This window comes from Rana temporaria, chromosome 4 (genome assembly GCF_905171775.1).
Source record: "Rana temporaria chromosome 4, aRanTem1.1, whole genome shotgun sequence".
In the NCBI taxonomy this organism is placed as follows: Eukaryota; Metazoa; Chordata; class Amphibia; order Anura; family Ranidae; genus Rana; species Rana temporaria.
In genome coordinates this window covers 130,371,115-130,393,808 of record NC_053492.1, presented here as the reverse complement: position 1 = coordinate 130,393,808, position 22,694 = coordinate 130,371,115, and the positions used below count along the sequence as shown (strand labels likewise).

General features: G+C 42.7%; 1 protein-coding gene across 2 annotated transcripts in view; it reads left to right on the top strand.

Moving 5' to 3' along the window:
• The window catches only part of SPSB4 (splA/ryanodine receptor domain and SOCS box containing 4), a 217,599-nt gene that overhangs the window by 70,083 nt on the left and 124,822 nt on the right, over nt 1–22,694 (top strand). The window contains exons 1-2 of one of the 2 annotated variants that reach the window (XM_040349059.1): nt 16,754–17,166; nt 17,565–18,430. In XM_040349059.1, coding sequence (XP_040204993.1) covers nt 17,737–18,430 — 694 coding nt within the window. In that variant the 5' untranslated portion in view covers nt 16,754–17,166; nt 17,565–17,736. Of the gene's footprint in view, nt 1–16,753; nt 17,167–17,564; nt 18,431–22,694 lie in introns of those variants that run through there. The other variant, XM_040349058.1, reaches the window with a different exon arrangement.

The following is a 22,694-nucleotide window of genomic DNA, read 5'->3' as shown; positions in this document are numbered from 1 at the left end:
CAAACATGTCTGCCTTTGTTCGTCTGCATTACATGGCAGCTTAATTAGTAGTTTGCAATAGAAATATAAGATCTATCTCGCAGGAAGTGTCAAGGGCTTGCTGAATGAGTCATAGCCTGAACTTTGCTAAAACTTAAAGCGTACCAATAGGTAAACCTTTTAAGTGAGGATTATAACCCCTGTCAGGTTATTTATTTTAAAGGAAAAAAGGGGTCGCGCTAAGACTAAAGTGCACTGTGTCTAATAAAGTGAACAAAATATACACAGCATCAGTGATAAATGCAATGACACAAATGTGAGTGCCACAAGCACATAGACAATTGAGGATGAAAAGAGAAAAAGTCCAAAACAGATGGGTGTGATGATAGTATTGACCCCAGTGTAAAGTTGATCCACAAATAGTACAGCGACAGTGATGACAAAACACCTCCACCACGATCAAACACTGACCCTTACCAGAGAGATAGATCTCAATGAGATCAAACACAGCATAAACACCTAGGACCCTCGGATCAGTCAGCAAACTCGAGCAGATCTTCACCAGTGGGTAAATCCTCAGGCAATGCCATATGTAAAGGAATATGCAGAGAGAAGAGGAGGACTTGCATAGCATAAAAACCTTAAGGACGTTTATTTAGATAAAAAGATGTACACTTACATCAATGTAGATAAAATTAAGCGTTTCAAATAACAAGCTGGCCGGCTAACAGAACGTGCAGTCGGAATCTTCCGGGTCCGATCACGTGATGCGGTGACGTCAGAACGTCGCCTCCCAACGTTTCGTCTCGATAGGGACGTATTTATTTTGCCATCTGTGTCCCATAGGGGAGATTTTCCTTCACTTCCTGTCCCATTGCCAAAACAGGAAGTGAGGGAAAATACCTCCAAAGTGAGGGAATCACAGTGTGTCATCAGGGTCACCAAAACGAGTGTCCCAATTTGAAGGATTTCCCCTCTATTACTGTTCAGGTGTCAACCCAACATTTTGGGATTTCCCTAATCTGATATGCCTGCATCGGATTGCATGGAACAGAAGTAACATACAATATAGTTGCATTGTGTTTCCAAAATTAGTGCATGCACTACTTTTGGTGTGGTGCAGTGCAATTTAATCCAATCAAATAGGAATAGGTTCAAATCGCACCATACTTAACCACGTGTATACTTACCTATTCTGAGGACATTCAAGTCCTGTCACATGATCAGGTCCCAGCTTCAGTGTAAAGGATGAACACCCAACAACAGCTGCTCCATAGTAAAAGCTTAAGAGTGACATCATCTCCCAGGCTTTGCAGCCATCGTCACTGCTCTCTCCTCTGCATTGAAGCTGGCGCTACTACGCGATCATGTAGTTTGGCAGAGCCCTGAACTATTCAACGATCAGCTCTGAAAGTCTCTGACTATGGGGAGAGTGGTGTGTGCCTTTCCTCCAATCAGCTGTCTTGGCTTTATGCCCAGGCTTCAATGCTGTGTTGAACAGGAAGAGAAAATCTCCTAACACAATCTGCACTTTCTAAACAGTATCTATAGCTGAAGACAGCAAATATACATGTAAAATGTATTCAGGGAGATTTGTTTCATCTCTGTGTATCGTCTGAGGCTGTTCACTTCACTGGGTATATGTGAGGGTTTACATCCACTTTAAGGAAGGGATGTGTTACTAACTTATGAGCAGGTAAAAAAAATGGCTATGAGGTCAACTCATAAATGGTTTAATTGTGCATTATTTTTATCTGTGGAGAAACCTTGTCTGGTTAACAAAAAGAATGGCCTCATATGTTCAATTATTTACGACATATGGTTTTATTGTGGTATTTTACCAAATCATGTATATTATAAGGCTCATTACTGTAAAAATAATTGCAAATGTAGATTCACAAACACTGCCAATTGGGTTATATTACTTATTCAGTCTACATCCGCCCAACAAAGCTATTGCTAATGGGTGCTAGGTACAGCAGGTTAATTAGCTTCCAGGGAAACTGTAATTGATGCTTCAGGTTTATATTTGCACACCAAGTTTCATTGTAAAGCTAGTCATTCACTGTACGAATTTTGTCTGGTTTCTAAGAAACTGGCTGAAATTTGCTCAGTTGGTGTCCCTGTCAGTTGCCAACAACCTTGGAGTCTGATGGAATATTGCCAGCTGTCAAAATACAACAGGCACAGCAGGGGATTTATCCAGGCTGAACGAACCAAACTATGTTTGGTCAGCTTCAAAAGGAGGAGCTACAGTCTGCCCCATAAAAATTAACAAATACTGTAGCTGCTGACTTTTAATATAAGAAAACTTACATGTCTAGGGATCCAGCGCTTTCCTCACCTCTTCATTCTTCAGTGGGCATTAGGTCTAGGCACTGGCATCTAAAATAGGGGAACCAACCTTGCATGAACCAACCGTGCTGTGCCTTGTTAACGGTCTTGCAGTCTTGTGGGACCTGTGATGTGTCCCAGAAGGCTGCAGGCGAAATGGGGGAGGGGGTCAAACTTCCACTCGGATCGCCTAGGCAATCTGGGAGGAAGTGGGAATGGGTACCTGTCAAAGTCTCATACCTGCTAAACACCCCCACAAAAATGCCAAATGTAAAAGATGGGAGGGGGGGGGGGGACAAGCAGAATTAACCAATTTCCAGATTATGATTGTGCTGCCAGGGCTCTGTATCAACCTAAATTATTATAAGTTGTTTATTTTAATGAATGAAATTATCTGTATGGAATCTTGGGGAAAATAATGCTAATAAACCTCTGAATAGCTCATGACACTTGTGAATGTCGGGGTGATGACAAGGTTTAGCAAGCGGATGAAGTGATGCGCATCTGTAGTTCTGTAGATCTGTAACATTTTGAAAGGGTGTAAAGAAAAGGTTGCACCTTTGTGTTATAATAGCAAAGAGTTTCAATCAGTCGATTTTTTTAAAAGAGATTTTCAAAGAAATCACCTTTAGTAGAAATATGGTTGCTACCATTGCTTTGAAGGTGCTTGCCTTTTAATAGAGTGACATAAAGTGACTTGATCTAATACACACGATGAGATTGTCAGATGACCGATCATCCTTTTTTTTTGCATGCTAGTCTCATAGCAAAAAAATTGGCCAGGGCAGGAAGGAGGTAAATGTGCCCTGTATTGAAGCGGTTAAACACTTATGTGTGCATAGCCACATAGGCTAACATAGATCTTTACAGGCTAAAAAAAAACTGAACACCTGTATAAGAGTTAGACATGTGCGTTCCCGTTCGCAACGAATGGATTTTCGTACAAATTTGTTAGTTTTCGTACATTCGTAACAAATCGAGCATACGAAAAGCTGAAAGAACCAAAATACGAAAATTACGGAATTACGAATAAGCAAAATAACAAACAAGCGAAAATACGAACGTATGATTGGACAATCTTACTAAAATACGAAACACCGAAAAAGCAAAAGAACGAAAATGACATCTATAACGAACGATTTGCATTCCGTATTTTAAATCCTTTGTCTGTTCGTATTTTCATTCGTATGTTCGTATTTTCATTTGTGTGTTTTGTAAACCCGTTTCTTTGTCTGTTCGTAAATTTGTGTACTTGTATCATTCTTTCGAATGGGCACTGGGCAGTGTAGTTAGTGAGTGATTACTTAATATCTTAGCCAATCAGCTTATCTCTTTTGTGCTGAGTCACATTGTACAGTGTAAAGCCTCGTACACACGATCGGACTTCAAACAAACTTTTCCGTGGATTTTTGTCTGAAGGGAGTTGGCCGGACTTTTGAAACCGAAAAAGTTTGTCTGATGGAGCGTACACACGGTCGGATTTTTGGGAAAATGCTCATTTTGACGTTTGTTGGCAAAAAGTCAGACCGTGTGTACGGGGCTTAAGAGAAAGTATATCTTAATATGGATTAGCCCCGTGTTGCTATGTATTTACGAAAGTACAAAATTACGAATCCATTAAACAAAAATTATTATCTAACAAAATTACGAATTTCGAATCAACGAAAATAAATAAGACAGAATTACGAATCATTCAAGATAAACAAAAATAAAACTGTTACGAAAATACGAACGGGTCCGAATAGGAAAACTTGCGTCTTACGAAATACGAACGGGTCGGAATAGGAAAACTTGAGTCTTACGAAATTACGTATCTTTACGAATCTACGGAACGAGACAAAGTGGAACAAAAAAAAAAGAACATTTTTGTTGTGCAGACGAAACGGAACGAAAAAATACGAAAACTTTTGTTGTGCACATGTCTAATAAGAGTCTGCACAGTAGATCTTTGTCGGTTGATCTTTGTTGCAGTTTATCACTTGAAAAGTAGAAGACACCTTTTAGGCTGCACGCAATTGTTAGTATTGATAAAAAATTTCAACATTATCATCTGCAAATAATGCTTTTCAAGAAAATAGAATATCTATTTGACCGATAACTCGCATTTATGTCATTCATTAGTGGTTGTTTTTGTACCTATAATGACACAGTCATATTTTAGTTCTTCACTGAATTTGGGTTTGGTACATTTTTGTAGAAAGTTCTGTAGGACCTATTCACACCAGCCATTTGATTTTATGTAGTTACTTACATGGCACTGTCAATTTACAAAGCACTTTACATTTATATTGTACATTTACATCAGTCTCTGCCAGGGCCGGACTTACCATTGGCCTTGACTGGGCTCAAGCCCAGGGGCCCCACCCAATAGGGGGCCCCCTTTAAAAAAAAAAAAAAAAAAAAAAAATTTTTTTTTTTTTTTTTTTTTTTTTTTTTTTAGGGGTCCGGAGGTCCCCAGGGGCCCGGAGGCCCCCAGGGCCCCGGACGGCAACCCCCCTTTTTTTTATTTATTTTTTGTAAAAAAATGTTTTTTTTATATATTTTTTATTTTTATATATATAATATAATATAATATATATATATATATATATATATATATATATATATATATATATATATATATATATATATATATTTTATTATTATTATTAAAGGGCCCAGGGGTCTCCAGGGCCCCGGACGGCAACCCCCCTTTTTTTATTTATTTTTTGTAAAAAAAAAAAAATTATATATTTATTTATATATATATATATATATATATATATATATATATATATATTATTATTATTATTATTATTATTATTATTATTATTATTATTAAAGGGCCCAGGGGTCTCCAGGGCCCCCGGATGGCAACCCACCTTTTTTATTTTTTATAAAAAAAATTACATTTTTTTATATATATATATATATATATATATATATATATATATATATATATTTTTTTTATTAAAGGGCTCAGAGGTCCCCAGGGCCCCATGTGGCGACCCCCCCTTTTTTTATTTCATTTTTTTATTTTTGTTTATTTTTTATTAAAAGGCCCAGAGGTTCCCAGGGGCCCAGAGGTCCCCAGGGCCCCCGGGTTTGGCAACCTCCCTTTTTTATGTATTTTTTATAAATGTTTTTTTTTTTATTATTAAAGGGCCCAGAGGTTTATTTTTTATTTTTATTAAAAGGCCCAGAGGTCCCCAGGGGCCCAGAGGTCCCCAGGGCCCCCGGGTTTGGCAACCTCCCTTTTTTATGTATTTTTTATAAATGTTTTTTTTTTTTATTATTAAAGGGCCCAGAGGTTTATTTTTTATTTTTATTAAAAGGCCCAGAGGTCCCCAGGGCCCCGGATGGCTACATATATTTATATATATTTGTTTTCTTCTTTATTTCTTCTTTTTTTTGTAAAGGCCCCCCCCCCCCCGCTTCTCAATTTGCAGCACCCCCACCCCCCCTAGGTTCTCTGCTTCAGGGGGCCCATGCCTTAAGCTGTGCAAGGGGCCCCAAAATTCCTGATGGCGGCCCTGCGCATACCTCCCAACACGCACGGATTCTGCGGGACTTTCCCGCACAGACAGCTTCTTCCCACAGTCCTGCAAAAGGGTTAATTTTCCCGCACTGCAAGAGGAGGCAGCACGGAAGCAGGAGGAACCGGAGTGGTGTGTGGAGGACTGTGGCTGCTGAAGGGAAGAAAGCCGAGAGCCGGGCTAATGACAGTCTGTGGCCCCGGCTGTTGGCACAGGTGAGGCACTCCCCCCCTCAACAACTGCAAAATCCCCCCCGCTCAACAACTTTAATGCGCTCCCCCCCCGCTCAACAACTTCAATTCGCCCCCCCCCGCTCAACAACTTCGATCCCCCCCAATTCTCGGCTCCAGGGGGCCCCTTTAACACTCAAGCCCAGGGGCCCCCACCACCCTAAGTCCTGCCCTGGTCTCTGCCCACCTAAGCGATCAATGCGGAAGTTTGAGCAGATACCTGTCGAAACTAGGAGCCCACTCCCAGAAAAAAAAAATGCCAAAAGTGGTAGAGGATGGAGCGGTAGGGAAGGAGGTGGAAAATTGGATCATCCCTGTTTAAGGCGAAGCTCCGCTTTAAAGTGGGTATGATTTTAAGTGAAATGGCGTGTATTTAAAAGGCAAACATATTTTTTTCAGATTTTATTATATTTTTGCATGAGTGAGAAAGTGATACAACCTTGATGTTTACGTCCCCACTGGGAAGATTTGCCTATTTCTTTCAGTTTTGGGAATTTTTTTAAGAAAGTAAAGGGAAATTGTAAATGTATACATCTAGATCTGGGAATTGCAGATTGTTCAATGACATGAGGAATTTGGTTTGCCTAATCAGAGGAAAAAATATTCAGCTAGTCATTAAAGAATATTAGCTAGATTCACATAGAGTTAGGCCGGCGTATCAGTACGACCTAACTCGGAATCTGCGCCGACCTAATTTTAAGTGTATTCTCAAACAGAGATACACTTAAACCTATCTAAGATACGACGGCTTGCGCCGTCTTATCTTAGGGTGCAATATTTAGGCTGGCCGCTAGGTGGCGCTTCCATTGCGGTCGGCGTAGAATATGTAAATCACTAGATACGCCTATTCACGAACGTACGCCCGGCCGACGCAGTACAGATACGCGGTTTACGTAACGCATTATCAGGCCTAAAGTTATTCCATCAAATAGTTGGAATAGTAATGTTAAAATATGGCCGCCGTTCCCGCGTCGAAAAACGAAAATGTTGAATATCCATGAATAGGGTTTTACGTCATTTACGTCTAGAGGTCGACCGATATGGGTTTTTCTCTGGCCGATACCGATGCCGATATTTAGAATTTGGGGCGGCCGATGGCCGATATATGATGCCGATTTTTGCGGCCGATGTTTGAGGCCGATTTTTTATTTTTTGGCAGGTGGCGCTAATTGGCACTGGCAGATTGCACTGGATGGAACCAATTGGCAAAAGCAGATGGCACTGATTGGCAGGTGGCACTGAATGGCACTGGCAGGTGGCACTGGTTGGCACATGGCACTAAGGTGGCACTGGCAGGTGGCACTAATTGGCACTGGCAGGTGGCACTAATTGGCACTGGCAGGTGGCACTAATTGGCACTGGCAGGTGGCACTAATTGGCATGTGGCACTGGATGGTACTGGCAGGTGGCACTAATTGGCAATAGTTAGCACTGGCAGATGGCACTGGTTGGCACTGGCAGGTGGCACTAATTGGCAGGTGGCACTGGATGGCACTGGCAGGTGGCACTAATTGGCAGGTGGCACTGGATGGCCTTGGCAGATGGCACTGGATGGCACTGGCAGATGGCACTGGGTGGCATTGGCAGGTGGCACTGGATGGCATTGGCAGGTGGCACTGGATGGCATTGGCAATGCCAGGTGGCACTGGATGGCACTAGATGGCATTAGCAGGTGGCACTGGATGGTATTGGCAGGTGGCACTGGATGGCGTTGCCACTGGCAGGTGGCACTGGATGGCATTGACAGGTGGCACTGGATGGCATTAACAGATGGCACTAGTTGGCATTGGCAGGTGGCACTAGTTGGAATGGCATTGGCAGGTGGCACTGGATGGCATTGGCAGGTGGCACTGCCTGGTTGGCATTAGCAGATGGCACTGGCAGGTTTCACAGCACATAATGTAGCGGATAATGTGTGAAACTCTCTATACAGTTTCACAACTGCTGCAGAGAGAAAGAGGAGCTCAGATTCATTGCGATGTTGAAGGTGGGCGGGACCCGGGTTGGGCGGGGCTCAGCTGTCCACCAGCCAATGGGATGAGATCATTGGCTGGATAGCTGCTGAGTCCCGCCCACCCCGGGTCCCGCCCACCTTCAACATCGCAACGAATCTGAGCTCCTCTTTCTCTCTGCAGCAGTTGTGAAACTGTATGAAGAGAGAGTTCCACACATTCAGCTACATTATGTGCTGTGAAACTGTGAGAGCAGAGAGAGAGAGGAGCTCAGATTCATCGTGATGTTGGAGGTGGGCGGGACCCGGGGTGGGCGGGACCTGGGGTGGGCGGGACCCAGCAGCTATCCAGCCAATGATCTCATCCCATTGGCTGGTGTTGGACAGCTGAGTCCCGCCCACCCCGACATCAGTCCGACAGCTCCATTCTCCTTCACACACACGGCACTGCTCTGCAGACAGTGTGGAGAAGGGAGGGGGAACCCCATGTTCCTCCTTCCTTCTCCACACTCTGCTGATGCAGATCTGCTAAATATCGGCCACATTTGGATAATAATCGGCCGATGCCGATTTCTCCAAAATGACTGAATATCGGCCCGATATATCGGCCGGCCGATATATCGGTCGACCTCTATTTACGTCCACGTCGAAATCAATAGGACCGTACTTAGCCGCAATGCACACTGGGATATGTAGGTGGACGGCGCATGCGACGTTCGTAAAATACGTCAATCACGTCAGGTCAAGCCCCATTAACATAAAACACGCCCCCTCAGCCAAATTTGAATTAGCCGCCCTTACGCCCACCCGATTTATGCTACGCCGCTGTAACTTAGCAGGCAAGTACTCTGTGAATCATGTACTTGCCTCGCTAAATTACGGAAGCGTAGTGTAAATGCCATAGGCTACGCTGCCGCAACTATGCGCTCGCCATCCTGAATCTAGCTATATGTGATTTCAATGACTTGGAAGAATGGACACACTACTTCCGCTTTGGTTTTCTGGCAACCTCAGACAGCCTCCATAAGCTACATATTTTAGTCTTTACCATGCAGAAGCTGATATAGTGTGGAATGAAATTTTGTCTTATGGAGGGCAAGGTAATGTTCATACTGTTGAGCTGGATATTGGACGGAGTCTATGTTTTGTCAGCACGGTATGCTCACTATGGAAAATATTCTCCTATTTGGCAGATAAATGTTTTGGAAGGATCCTGTGCAATGAATCTAGTACTCTTTTTGGAGACATATTTTTCTATGAAAAGAAAAAGAACAAATTCTAATCTAAAAGCTGTACTGTGACTTGGCATTATGATTGTTTATTCAAGAAAATGTAGGAGCCATTTGGATATAGGCCTTTGATTGCAGAAGAATAAAACTCAGAGTGGGGCAAGAAGCCCCACATATCTTTAGCTTACTAAATTTCATTTTTAGGCTTTGTTCCCACAAGCATACTAAAGCATACACAGCGTACAAAGGGCAGTGTTTGCGCACATGGGATGTGCAGGTGTTCAGTGCATCCCTGTGCAGGCAGTGCCAATTATGTCAATTTGGATGCAGTGGCTGCACAGACACAGTAGCTACTCCTAATTTGCCATCTATGTGGATATGGTTGTGGGCAGATGTGTGTTCCTGAATGCAGACAGTGTGAGTTTGGGACACCTACCAGCTAGGGTGAGCACGTGTCCCGGATTGCCCGTAACAGTCCCACATTTTACAGGTTGTCCCAGGCACCTTTTTGTATTGTCCCGGGCACCTTCATTCCGGGACAATACAGTGTCCCAGAATGAAACTGACACAGCCACCCTGCACAGTGCATTCTGCACCCTGATTGGGCAAAGCTTTGCCCAATTAGGTTGCAGTAGCTGGTTGTTAAAAAGCGGGGGCCCCCTTGAAGCCAGCCGCAGTATCCTTCACAACCGATGATTTATCAGCTTTCAATGGGCTTCCCTGCTTACAGCTGAATAATAAAAAAAAATGCTGGTTAAAAAATTATTCTTTTTAAATGACATGGGGTTACACGCCATTTCTTTTCAATAGCTTGGTGACGGCATTTGCAACCACGTGTCAATTTAAATGGGATTTGACTCGTTTTTTTTTTCTTTAGAAATTAAATTTTTGCTGCAGCATGTTCTATGCATTCTACAGATGTGCCACTTTACAGGTAGACTAAGGGGACCCCTGTGATGTACAAAGTATGATGTTCTAGGTGTTCTAGGTGACATAGTTAAAGCAGGAGCACAGGAGGGACAAGGCCGAGCCATGCTGTGTGTGTCTATGGGCTAGGACCTGGGCCTACTGGGGCCAGGAAGTGTTTTATTTACAGGATTACCAGGTAAAAACACATGGAAACAAACATCTGAAAAAAAAGTGTTGCAGCCACCTCATCTAATGTCTTGGAAGCTACAACATATTCAATTTGTTTGGGGTTCAGATACGCTTAAAGTACATGAGTTCAAATATGAATGTTGGAAGCCGTGAACCTCTCCAGTTGTTCCATTATGTCAGACAGATACACAGAGCATGTTTAATCAGATAATGTAATAAAAGGAGATGAAAGTGACACAAGCAAGCCCAGCAGATGTAACAAAACTTAATTAAACAGCAAGGAAAATACAGTACATACAGTACACAGTACAGTCTGTTTTCTTGGTTAGAAAAACACAACCGTTAACCTTGGTGGTTTTGAAATGCTGTGATGGCATATGATGTAAATGTCTGCTGATGATTTGCAAAACTTTAGTTTAGTGTTACAAATGATGTTTTATGTTCTTGTCTGTAATGCTTATACAGTGACTCACTCCCCCATGTACGGTACATAACAAACTAGTGTTAGAAATCCAGGATTGCTGACACTCTCTGCACGGCCCATAGGAAATCAAAGTGCACACAGCTTTTCTTCTGTTCTGAAATGTACAAACTGCCATGTTGTATCATTTAATCTCACACTTGTTTTTCTTCATTAATTCTAGTACACATGTATAATACCTTCACTGTTATAGTTGCAGTGTTTTTTAAAGTGTTGCCCCCTGTAGTTTACGCAGGGAGCTCCTCACAAATTTACTCGCCAGGAGTAGTTATCTTGGTTAATTGATAGAGATCTATTGATTTCTCCTTAAAGCGGTGGTTCACCCTCAATAACAACATTTTAGCATTAAATTAAGCATAGTAGCGCGAGCTACAGTATGCCTGTATTTTTTTTGCCCCGTACTCACTGTGCAATCCTATAGTGAAGATTCCAACTCCCCGCGGGGAATGGGCGTTCCTATCCAGATGATTGACGGCCTGCTATGGCACGTCACGCTCCCCGAAGATAGCCGGAGTAGGTCTCGGCTCATCACGGCGCTATACGGCGCCTGCGCACAGACTATGCGCAGGCGCCGTGAAGAGCCAAGTCCTATTTCGGCTATTTCCGGAGAAGCGTGACGCGCCAGAGCCAGCCTTTAATCATCTTCCCTCTGGATAGGAACGCCCATTCCCCGCGGGGAGTCGAAATCTATAGGATTGCACAGTGAGTACGGGGCAAAAAAAATAAATACAGGCATACTGTAGCTCGCGCTACTATGCTTAATTTAATGCTAGAAAAAAAATTTATAGGGTGAACCCCCTCTTTAAGTTTGGCTTTGTTGCACTTTTCTCTTCTACCACTGGTTGGCCGGGTACTTGGTCGTACTAGATATGAGAAGGGCAATCCAAGGTCAGGTTATGGGTATATGGGGTATCTCAGTCAATAGGCAGGGGTTTTCTTGAATCCCTTGGCCTGCTGGGAGAACCTACATATTCAGGTGGAGTCAGGTGATCTATGTTCTGTGCCACCTGGACGGCTGTCTGGGTGGACGTGTGTCATATTGCCCAAGCTGCTTGGCCGGAGATTTGGCCTATCCCGGGCACATCTGGCTGCTAGGCTGTCTGAGGGCCTATCCAGAATTAAGAGGGCAGCGCTGGGTTGGGACTTCGGTTTGCTGTCCAATCAAAAGTGACGGTTCTGTTGGCCAGAGAACCTGTCGGGGGTAGAGGGGAAGCTGTCGCCAGTTGGGGACCATCCGCCTTATTACCAGGGACCACAGTAAGTAACTGAAGCAAGTACCGGAGTAGCATTCTCACCAAACAGGGATGGTGAAGAAACAGGAAACTTCAGTGGGAGTCAAGCCAGGGACCCAGCCAGTGGAGGTGATGCTTGCAGAGCAGCCTTGTGTGTCAAGCTAGGGACCGAGCGGGCCAGTGTGGGTGAAGCTTGAGCAGTATCTAGAGTGCCAAGCTAGGGACCCAGCAGAGAAGCGGGGGTGACGCTTGATTGAGGAAGATACCACAGTGAAGATTGGAGGAGTTCAAGGGATTCAGTGGCAGTGAATCAGAGGGTCTAGTGAGAGACTGGGAGCTCAGTGTATGGAAGAACTACAAGGAGAAGTTGTAGTGAAGCTGGAAGAATTGTTACCCTTTGGTTTAGGAACTGTTAAAGACTGTTGCCATAGGAGACAGCATTCCTGCACGTGCAGATGTAGCTTCTTGTTGGAGGCCTTTTCCTGTGTGGCTGTCCTCCTATTGAAGTCTCGGAGTCTGCAAATTGAGTTTGGAACTATCTAAGGGTGTCCTGGCCCTAACCCTCTTTCCCCCCAAAATACAAAAAGGACTGTTAAGAGAAATGAAACCTCTTTTACATCCAAGAAGTGTGTGGCGCCCAATGACTTTCACTATCTTTGCACCCACTATGCCTCACAACCCACTACATACAGAAGGATGTCAGCTAGCCCTAGAGGTTCTCATCAGACCAAAGAAGGCCTGGGACCTTGCTACAAAAGTTTGTATAGGTGTTTTTGCATTCATTATTATTATTTTATTTTTAGTCAACGAAAGATTAGTTACTAGGCAATAAAAATGCATTACACAAGTTTTTGCTTGTTTTTCAGGCACTCCCATTGAAGTTTATGGAGGCCAAAATGGGCAACCCTTCCCCAAAAGAAGCTTTTTCAAAGCGATGGGTTTTAAGTGATACTACACTTGTGTGTGAGCGAGCAATAATCAATACAATGGAAGTCCTAGTGTCAGTTGGGGATGCTGGCGCAAGGGAAAATTACCCATATACTATACATTATAGTTTCAATTTGTCAAGGCAATCATTTGGAGATACGCTGTTGGATCACCTAATTATGCGAATGATTCAGCATCTGGTTAACATACATATGGGCCACTTAAAGTTGGCTACGCAGAAGCTTGGTGTATTCCGGTTTTCAGAACTGAGAACTAGGAACCAGTCCAAAAATAAAGAGCTATATAACCGCATGGTGTTTAAACTGAACTTGTAAATTGGCATACAGAGCAAAGCAAGAGGCTCAGTTAGCTACCGGCCTCTTTAGCTGCATACAGTATATTTCCTTTCTCTTCGCTCCACCACCATTAAGTTAGGCAACCAAACTCAAAGAGAAATACCTGGTACTTCAGCCTATGGGGAGCATGTGGCCCATTCCCTTTTCTCTCACAGCTGGCACTTTCTGATCCGCTAGTAGGACACCCAACACCCAGCATTGTCACATCAATGCAGAGAGACTCTTTAGCCCAGTGTTATGCCCGTACAGACGATCTGAAATTCCGCCAGCAAAAGTCCGATGAGAGCTTATAAACGGAAATTCTGACCGTGTGTATGCTCCATTGGACTTTTGCTGTCAGAATTTCCGCCGACAAAAGATTGAGAGCTGGTTCTCAAATTTTCCGACGGAAACAATTCCTATCGTAAAATCCTATCATCTGTAGCAATTCCAACGCGCAAAATTCCGATGCATGCTCGGATGCATTGAACTTAATTTTCTCGGCTCGTCGTAGTGTTGTACGTCACCGCGTTCTTGACGGACGAAAGTTCAGAGAACTTTTGTGTGACCGTGTGTATGCAAGCCAAGCTTGAGCGGAATTCCGTCGGAAAAAACATCCAAGGTTTTTCCGACAGAGAATCCGATCGTGTGTACGGGGCATAAGGCCTAAGTTGGACTTGGAGTTTACACAAAGATCCCCTCTTTGCTTCCAGAGCGACAGCAAAGTGAAATTAAAATTTTGTATGTGGAACTGGGAAAGGCAGCAGTTAAGTTGTTCCAGGGCTGGACAAGAGATAGGTAGCTTGCGCTCCTTACAAATTACAGCTGGTGCTTAAGTTTAGGTTTTCTCTTAGCTGTTGTCAGTGGAGCTGGCTACTAAAAGAAAATACAACTGGCTTCTGAATTGGACAGATTGTTTCCAGAATTCCATATAAATGTGTCCATTACTGAATTAACCTGTTATTTTACCCCGCATATGCAAAGCACTTAACAACTTCATCGGTAGTTTTGTTTGCAGCCGTTGCTGTATGTATGTCGGCATGTATTTTTAAACCTTGTTACCCTAGGCATATATGCTAGACGCCTCCCGTTTCTTTATAGTATCCATAACTTACGGTATGTTTATTTTTTTGGCTGTTGGAGGCAGTATATGGTCTACACTGTAGACCTACACTACAACTATATAGTCTTCCTAACAAGAGGATAGAGATCATTAAATGCTGCCCAAGCTACAAAGAGTCTTGTAAATACTTTCAATAACAGGCGCACCACCTCGTTCTTACAGTTCCATTGAAAGATTTAACCATAAATGTCCAGAGGTATAAATTAAAAATGAAACATGGACACAATAGGCAATCTAGGGACCACAGATGGAGATCACTTTCCATAGGGGCTTAAAATGTAAAGTTAGCAAACGTTATGGATTATGGTCTGCAAATATATTTAGGAAATTGTTCTCATATTATGAAACAAAATCTGCTTTATTCCTGTTATCATTTCGGAAGTTTTTCCTGGATACTGGCAGGTCTGAAATAGACATAGTATTACCTTAGCCCATTGTTTTTCAACCTTTTTTCAGTTAAGGAACCCTTTAAAATGATGCACAATCTCGAGGCACCCCATTCCAATTGTAAAAAAAATAATCTAAAAGTATTACATATTGTACCAACAGCCACACACATAGGACACCCAATGTTAGAAGTAATTTATTCTTCCAAAGCAAACACAATGATACTGACTAGTAGTCCAGTGTTTCTCGTTTCCCTTGTTTTTTCCCCCTCACTCAGCTAACCTGACCTCAATGCTGATGGAGTTGGGCAGAGAAGGGGGCAAAAAAGAATGCTGTGCAGGTGCCTGACATTCTCCTTAGCAACCGATGATGTCATTGGTTGTGAGGACACTGGTGGCTGGAAGGTTCTAATACTGTGCAATGAAAACCCATGGCTTTGTGTAACATTTCTAGGCAATTTTTAGGGCAATTTTTAGGTATTTTGCTAAGGCACCCTTGAAGAAACTTGAAGGCACCCCAGGGTGCCTTGGCATCCTGGTTGAAAAAGGCTGCCTTGGACTCTATTCCAGCAACTATTGTCTTGATGTTATCAAACTTTAAGGCTGGGTTCACACAATTGCGAATTGGATGGGGGTTCCCCTCTATGGAGCCGGTATCTTCGCAGCAGGTCCGGTGTGTTTTGCTCAAAAACGCTATGCGTCTTTTGGTCCGTTTCAGGTCCGAATTCAGCCCAAAATTCTAGCTGAAATCGGACCTGAAACGATGAACCAGGACGCACCAGATCCCTGCTGTGAACTGGATGCGGAGATGGTGTGAACCCAGCCTGAGTGTTCGAACAGTAATTGTAGTGATTTATTGGTTGCTTTTTATCCCCAGTTTTGTAGAATTTGAGGTCTCATGCACACTGGATGTTTTTACAGCTGCTGTTTGTGGCTTCAAGTGTTTTGTTCTGCAGTCAGTAAACTCCCCAGCATGTTATCCTTTGTGCCCATGCAACATAGGCTTTTATCAGTGTTTTTTTGGCTGGGGCATTTTCTGGCTGGAAAAAAACCCAAACTAGTAGGGTTGAAGAGGAGTTTTTCAGCTGTAAAAAACGCTCTAACTCTGAAAAACGCTGAAAAAACTGGCTATTCTGTGTTTATTAACATGTTTGAGCCATAAACTTTGTGAGAGTATATGCATGTGCTGTTGGAAACTCTCATAAATTTACAAGAGTTAGGACTGCAGGTAATACAGGGTGCCATGAAGAGGCTCTGCAGCTTACGCATGCTTTTGCAAATGTTTGCTAACTAAACCCCTTTTTTAACGCATACTGTTGGACAGGTTAAAGCGGTTGTAAACCCGCATATACATTTTTTTTTTACACCTGCAAGGCAAAAGCCATAATGAGCTAGTATGCACCGCATATTAGCTCATTATGAAATACTTACCTCGGAACGAGGTAGGGAACTTACCTGGTCCACGCCGAGCCGAGCGTGTCTGTGATTGGCTGGAGCGGCGATGACGTCACTCCTGCGCATGCTCGTGGGAGATTTCATTCCGGCATGGGTCGGCGGGGCCGGCCCTTCAGCTGAGGATCCCCCCTGCGCATGCGCCGCTGCAATCAGCGGCGCATTGCGAGGGGAATATCTCCTAAACCGTACAAGTTTAGGAGATATTCTTTATACCTACAGGTAAGCCTTATTATGGGCTTACCTGTAGGCAAAAGTCAAAAAAGTGGGTTTACAACCACTTTAATTCAGTTGGTAAGCAGACTGGTTGGTGAGTTGAGCTGGGAATGTTCTCTGGGTTTTGTCTTTGTGGGAGTATAGTCTTGATATAAAAAAACGCTAAAAAACTTTAACACTAGAATACGCAAAAATAATACAAAATGTGGCGTTTTTAATGCGGCATTCTACAACTAAAGCTACTGTTGTTTTTATAGTGACCAGTTTAAGGACTGCAGTCCAGAATGTAAAAGGAGGGTATTATATCTGACACAGCACCAGAAATATGTGTTCTCTGATCTCCAGTGCAGAACCGTTAGTTAGAAGTATGTGAATAATGTTCTGAAATCCAAAGGCGAGGCTTTGGCTAGACTGATGTGGAGGGGTGGAGGGAAGGAAAGCGCTGTTTGTCTGTATCCCATTATGAATCAGAGGAAGTTATTGTCTGTGAAGCACACTGTGCGCTCTGTACATTCTCAGGCACATTTTGTTTTCCGGACACTCGTTCACTTAGAGTCTGTCCAGGAGGAGTGTAACTGTCACCCACAGCTGATGTATGGAGTTATGTATGTGCATCTCAAAAAGAGGCTTCTGAAGTCTTAGCAAAGTTGCAAAGTCTCCCATGACAGGCAGTTTAAGGTATTCCAGAAAATGCCCTTCTGGGCAAAACCTTTGCTGACATGCCTTTTCTTTAAACAATGCAAATTTTCATTACTACATGCACATCAAAACATTTTTAGATCTTGTCCAGATAATGTTAAAAAGTTCTTTGAATTGAGCTTTCTGTGCTAAAATCTACTTTATATCTCTTCCTGCTGGCCTTTCTAGACAAAGCACTAAATGAATGTCTGCATTGGAAATATTGTGCCATAAAAGGAGAATGAAGCAATGTCCGACAAATGAAAGTTTTTTTTTTTAAGATAAACAGTGTTTAGGAACATGTAGTCCAAGGCTGAGGTTATTGATCTGCATTTGCGTGTGTAATCCCTCCTCTGCCGTTTCATTGTGCTCTAATATATTCTGCTTCTTTCTTCCAGGAATAAGGTCTGAGAAGAGTGACATTCTGCTAAAGGTCTCCCAAAGACGGCTGCAAGTGGACAAGTAATGGGGTTTTCAGATAAAAAGTGTTCATGAGGTAACAGAAGGAAACACAGGAATACCTTCCCTTCCCTTACCCTTCCCCTTTTTTTGTTAGCCCACAGACAAGAAATGGGTCAAAAGATCTCAGGGAGCATCAAGTCTGTGGATGTGCGGGATCCACCTTACAGACCAGTCAAGAGAGAACTGAGAGGTCCAGACTTTTGCAAGCCTGCACGATTAGATATGCTGCTGGATATGCCTATGGCCACTTTGGACGTTCAGTATAAGCATGCATGGAATAATGAGGATCGGTCTTTGAATATTTTTGTGAAAGAGGAAGACCGACTGACGTTCCATCGACACCCAGTTGCACAAAGTACAGACTGCATCCGAGGGAAGGTTGGCTATACGAGGGGCCTTCATGTTTGGCAGATTCATTGGCCCACCAGGCAAAGAGGAACCCATGCTGTTGTTGGAGTATCAACTGCTGATTCCCCTTTACATTCTGTTGGATATACTTCACTGGTAGGAAGCAATAGTGAGTCTTGGGGCTGGGACCTAGGACGAAATAAACTCTACCATAACTGTAAAAACCAACCTGGTGTTACATATCCAGTCTTTTTAGAACCAGATGAATCATTTGTACTCCCAGACTCCTTGCTGGTAGTGTTAGATATGGATGAGGGGACTCTTAGCTTCATAGTCGATGGACAATATTTAGGAGTTGCCTTCAGAGGATTCAAAGGGAAAAAACTTTATCCTATTGTTAGCGCTGTATGGGGTCACTGTGAAATTACAATGCGATACATCAATGGACTTGATCGTAAGTATTACATTCATATTCCATCTAACTCATAGCAAATTGTTTACCAATCATAACAAAATATGTTTGATAGTGACTGCAAGCTTATCTTATAAAGTGTATTCTTTGGCATATTATGTGGTATTTACTATTTAAGTCAGTTAATGATTAGGGTCACTGTGACATTGTAAGCATTATATGACTTAAAGATGGAGAATATAAAAATTCAAATGCAGATGAAGATTTTTTTCAAAGTTTCTCTGAAGAATGAGTAATTTGGGTAGCAATGCTGCAATTGTAAATGTTGTCCTATATTGCATAGAATTCAAGGGTGAGATTGCCTATAAAATGACTGTCTGTGGGTTATCCCCAACTTGTGCAAACATGCTCATTCATTGATCTCATTGGAGATGGATTGTCAAAATCAGCATGAGCTAAATGTTTTCTTTTTTTTGAACCATAAAATGTCTCCCGACATTCAGGCTGTGTGTACCCGGCTTAAGGCTATAATGCTTGAAAGGAAAATCAAATATGTGCTCTTTACCTTTATTCTGTTCTCATATAATATTTCATGATAATACTGATATTTTATATTCTGTATCTAGTCTTGAGGAATTACAGAGAGTATATGTTGTGAGTCTTATACTTATGCATTGCAGTGTGTTATGATACAAAAAATACAGCAGGTACAATTGTAGGTCATTTGTATTATACTAGGCAGCCCATCCTAATGAATGGGCTGCCATATCACATTGAATGTTAAGACAGAACATAACATGGGTTAAAATGCAGTGGACAATACCAGCATAAATGGGCCCATAAAGAATATGTTGTTAGTTTTGGCAAGAATAGGAGACAGGTAGAACTCCTGTTGGGTTGTTACTGCTAGCCGGGCTCTGTTCAAAAAAATGTACCCATGGTGACATCTGTTTAATCAGACAAGAAATTAGAGAACATCGGAAAAAAGGACAAAGACAAAAACAAGAACACGGAATAGAGATCTAGCCTTCCTCTATGCCAGGGGTGCCCAACCAGGGGCTCGGGAGCCACATGTGGCCCGCGGAGCCCTCTGATGTAGCCCTTGACCTCCTGCTCTGGGATGGCAGATTGGCAAGGCAAGATCATGGGTTGCCGACTTACCATCCCAGAGCATCAGTGTTGTGAATGAAGCTGGTGGTAGAGGAAGCAAGCAGCTGTGGAGCAGAGCAGCATAAGCCGATGCTTCCTGTATAGCACCAGCTCCTGTTACAGGCGGAGTGATACCTAATTCGCACTCTGCCTGGGACAGCAACAGCCTTAGGTCCCTTTCACACGATTGGTTCAACCCAATCGGACCATCCATTCTCCTCTATGGAGCGGCAGATGTAGACGGACTTGTGTCCATTTACACCCGCCTACCTCCAATTCGCTAAAAAAATAAACAAAAGGGAATCCACCTCTTCCATCTGGGCGGATCGCATAAGAGGGCCCATTCAGTAGAGTGGGCTGTGTTTGTGTCTGCTCTGCAAATTCAGAGCGGACACGGACCAGACATCTGCCTGGTCCGCTCTTCGTGGCCCACGACCGGTTACTAAGTCGTTTAAGTGGCCCTCGCTCTTCAAAAGGTTGGGAACCCCTGCTCTACACCATACTACAAAAAAAAATGCAATTCTCTCTGTGTTGCTGTTGGAAATTTCTCTTTATTTCCTGTCTGGTTAAACCGTTGTCACCAGAATCGTAATTGAGGTGAAATCTCTCTATTGGAGCCCTGGATTGCGGTAATACCCTAATAGAGTTTCTAATCCTTCCCCACAGTATGAAAACATAAGAAAAATAGCTAGATATACAATTGTAATATGGTAAGGATAAACACTAAGGATAAACACCTAAGGAACTCATTTGTAGTCTTCAAACCAGTCATGCATAGGAAGCTGCCAAATTATTTTTTGGAGCGTTGTCTGTTGTGGTCAGTGGAAACACATGTCCTTTGCTCCCCTAAATAGTCAGGAAAACGGAACTGACTCATCTACACAAAAATATTTCTACTTGTAATATTATTATCATCATAATCCTCATTGTCGTAAAAACCACTAATAGAAAATGCGATAGAGCAAGTCTCACGCAGCCAACTTTACACACTGAGAATAGAGGAATACAATGGCACACATAAGCCTGTTCTTAGAAAGTACATTAGTCCCACTCATTCACTACATACAGCATTTTGTCAGCTTTCCTGCTGTTAGTACACAATGCTCTCTGTAGCAGGATAAGAACATTTAGCAAGTCAGCAGAATGTTGACATCTGTGTGGCTCGCTCCCCCTGACTTTAACCCTGCACAGGTTACTCAATAATGTGGAGGCAGAGACCAGCAAAATGTGCGCTTACCAAGGTGGTTTTTATTCTTTTTTTTTTTTTTTGGTTTTGCTTTGCCAGTAAACAAAATTCCTGAGAGCTGAAGTGTTCTGGAGAGATTTTTTTTCCCTTTCATTTTCTTGGAATCCTAAATTAGACTACCTTAGACCTTCCATTGTAAATAAGATACAATTTCTATAAAGATACTGCACTAAACTACAAACAATTAGGTGCACAATATAAAAAATATAGTGTAGCGCTAAATAAAACGTAATTAAATATCTTAAAATATGTATAAAAGCATATAAGAATTCATGATAAGTCCCTATACAGTATGTAGCTTCAAATGACTGTCGAACAGGTCAAATAGAAAGGGGCTCCCTCTTGGGGTATAGACTCACTGTTCAGCTCAAAGAATGTAAGATGCAGGAGAATTAAAGGGGTGGTTCACCCTAAAAACTACTTTTTTTTATTACACTGGCCCCCCACATTAAAATACGATTAAGGCTATTGTTTTTTTTTTGATGCTGTACATACCTTTGTACAGCATATTCACCCGTGGCTTCCGGCTTGCGAGTCCTGCGGGAGTGGGCGTTCCTAACATGTCTGTGATTGACGTTTTGACCAAAAACTAGCTCCCCCCGTCGCGTAAGCCGCGTCACGATTGGCGAAAGGAGCCAAACGGCGATGCGCATGCGCAGTATAGCGCCGACTCGCCGTTCGGCTCCTTTCGCCAACCGTGACGCAGCTTACGCGATGGGGGAGCTCGTTTTTGGTCAAAACGTCAATCACAGACATGTTAGGAACGCCCACTCCCGCGGGACTCGCAAGCCGGAAGCCATGGGTGAATATGCTGTACAAAGGTATGTACAGCATCAAAAAAATAATAATAGCCTTAATCGTATTGTAATGTGGGGGGCCAGTGTAATAAAAAAAGTAGTTTTTAGGGTGAACCACCCCTTTAAAGCAGAACTTTACCCAAACCAACAGTTTGTTAACAATTAATATTCTTTAGCAAAAGAACATACATTCCACATTGATAATTATGGTACCAAAGTTAGTGTGTGCAGTAAGTAACCTCCAGCATTGCTCCTGTTTCTTCTTGCTGGAGGCTGTCATTTTGTTGAAGCCCAGAGCCGTCACTTCCTTATTGAAAACTCTCCCCCTCTTCTTGTTTTCACAAATGATATGTCACTTTCTTTCAAATAAAATATGTACATTTCCAGCCTTGTTTGAATGTCTTGGCTTAGCTAGAGAGGAAGGCTGGCAGGAACTTTACAGTCCTGAAGTTTACGGGCTGTGGATGAGTGAGAAAGTAGAGAGAATCAGGGAGATAAGACACAATACTTGAAATATAACTATTTTGTGTCTACCTGGCAGCAGAATTTGTCCTGTCGCCTCTCCTGATTTATTTCCCCCCCCCCCCCCCCCCCCCCAACAACTGTGTTCCCTCAGCACAGTCTGTGTCATTCTTGTTGATTTTTACCCCCTTCAGGTACAGAAAATCTCCTTTCTTTGTCTCAAATGTGAGGCATCAAGTGTCTATTTAGAACCCTGATATTTCAACAAAGCCCCCCAACAGGGCTGTAAAAATATATTAAAAAATCAAATTGTGGAGAAAAAAAATTGTTAAAAAAAATATTAAAAATAAAAACTAGTGACACCAATTTCTGCCTTATACTGACACTGCCCACTGCCCTACTGATGCTGTCCATTGCCCTGCTGACACCAACCTCTACCTCAGGTATATTTCCACCCCTCAAAGGTTGCCTACCCCTAGTATAGAAAAGTATATGCGTAGATATATCTGCAACAGGGTCCAGCCTGAAGTGTTCTATCAGTACTTTATTTTCTGATGAAAGTTCCACTTTAAACTAGCCATACACTTTTAGATTTCTCTTATTAAGCCCCTCGGGGCAACCAAAAGAAATTCCCCCATCCATGCTAGTCAGT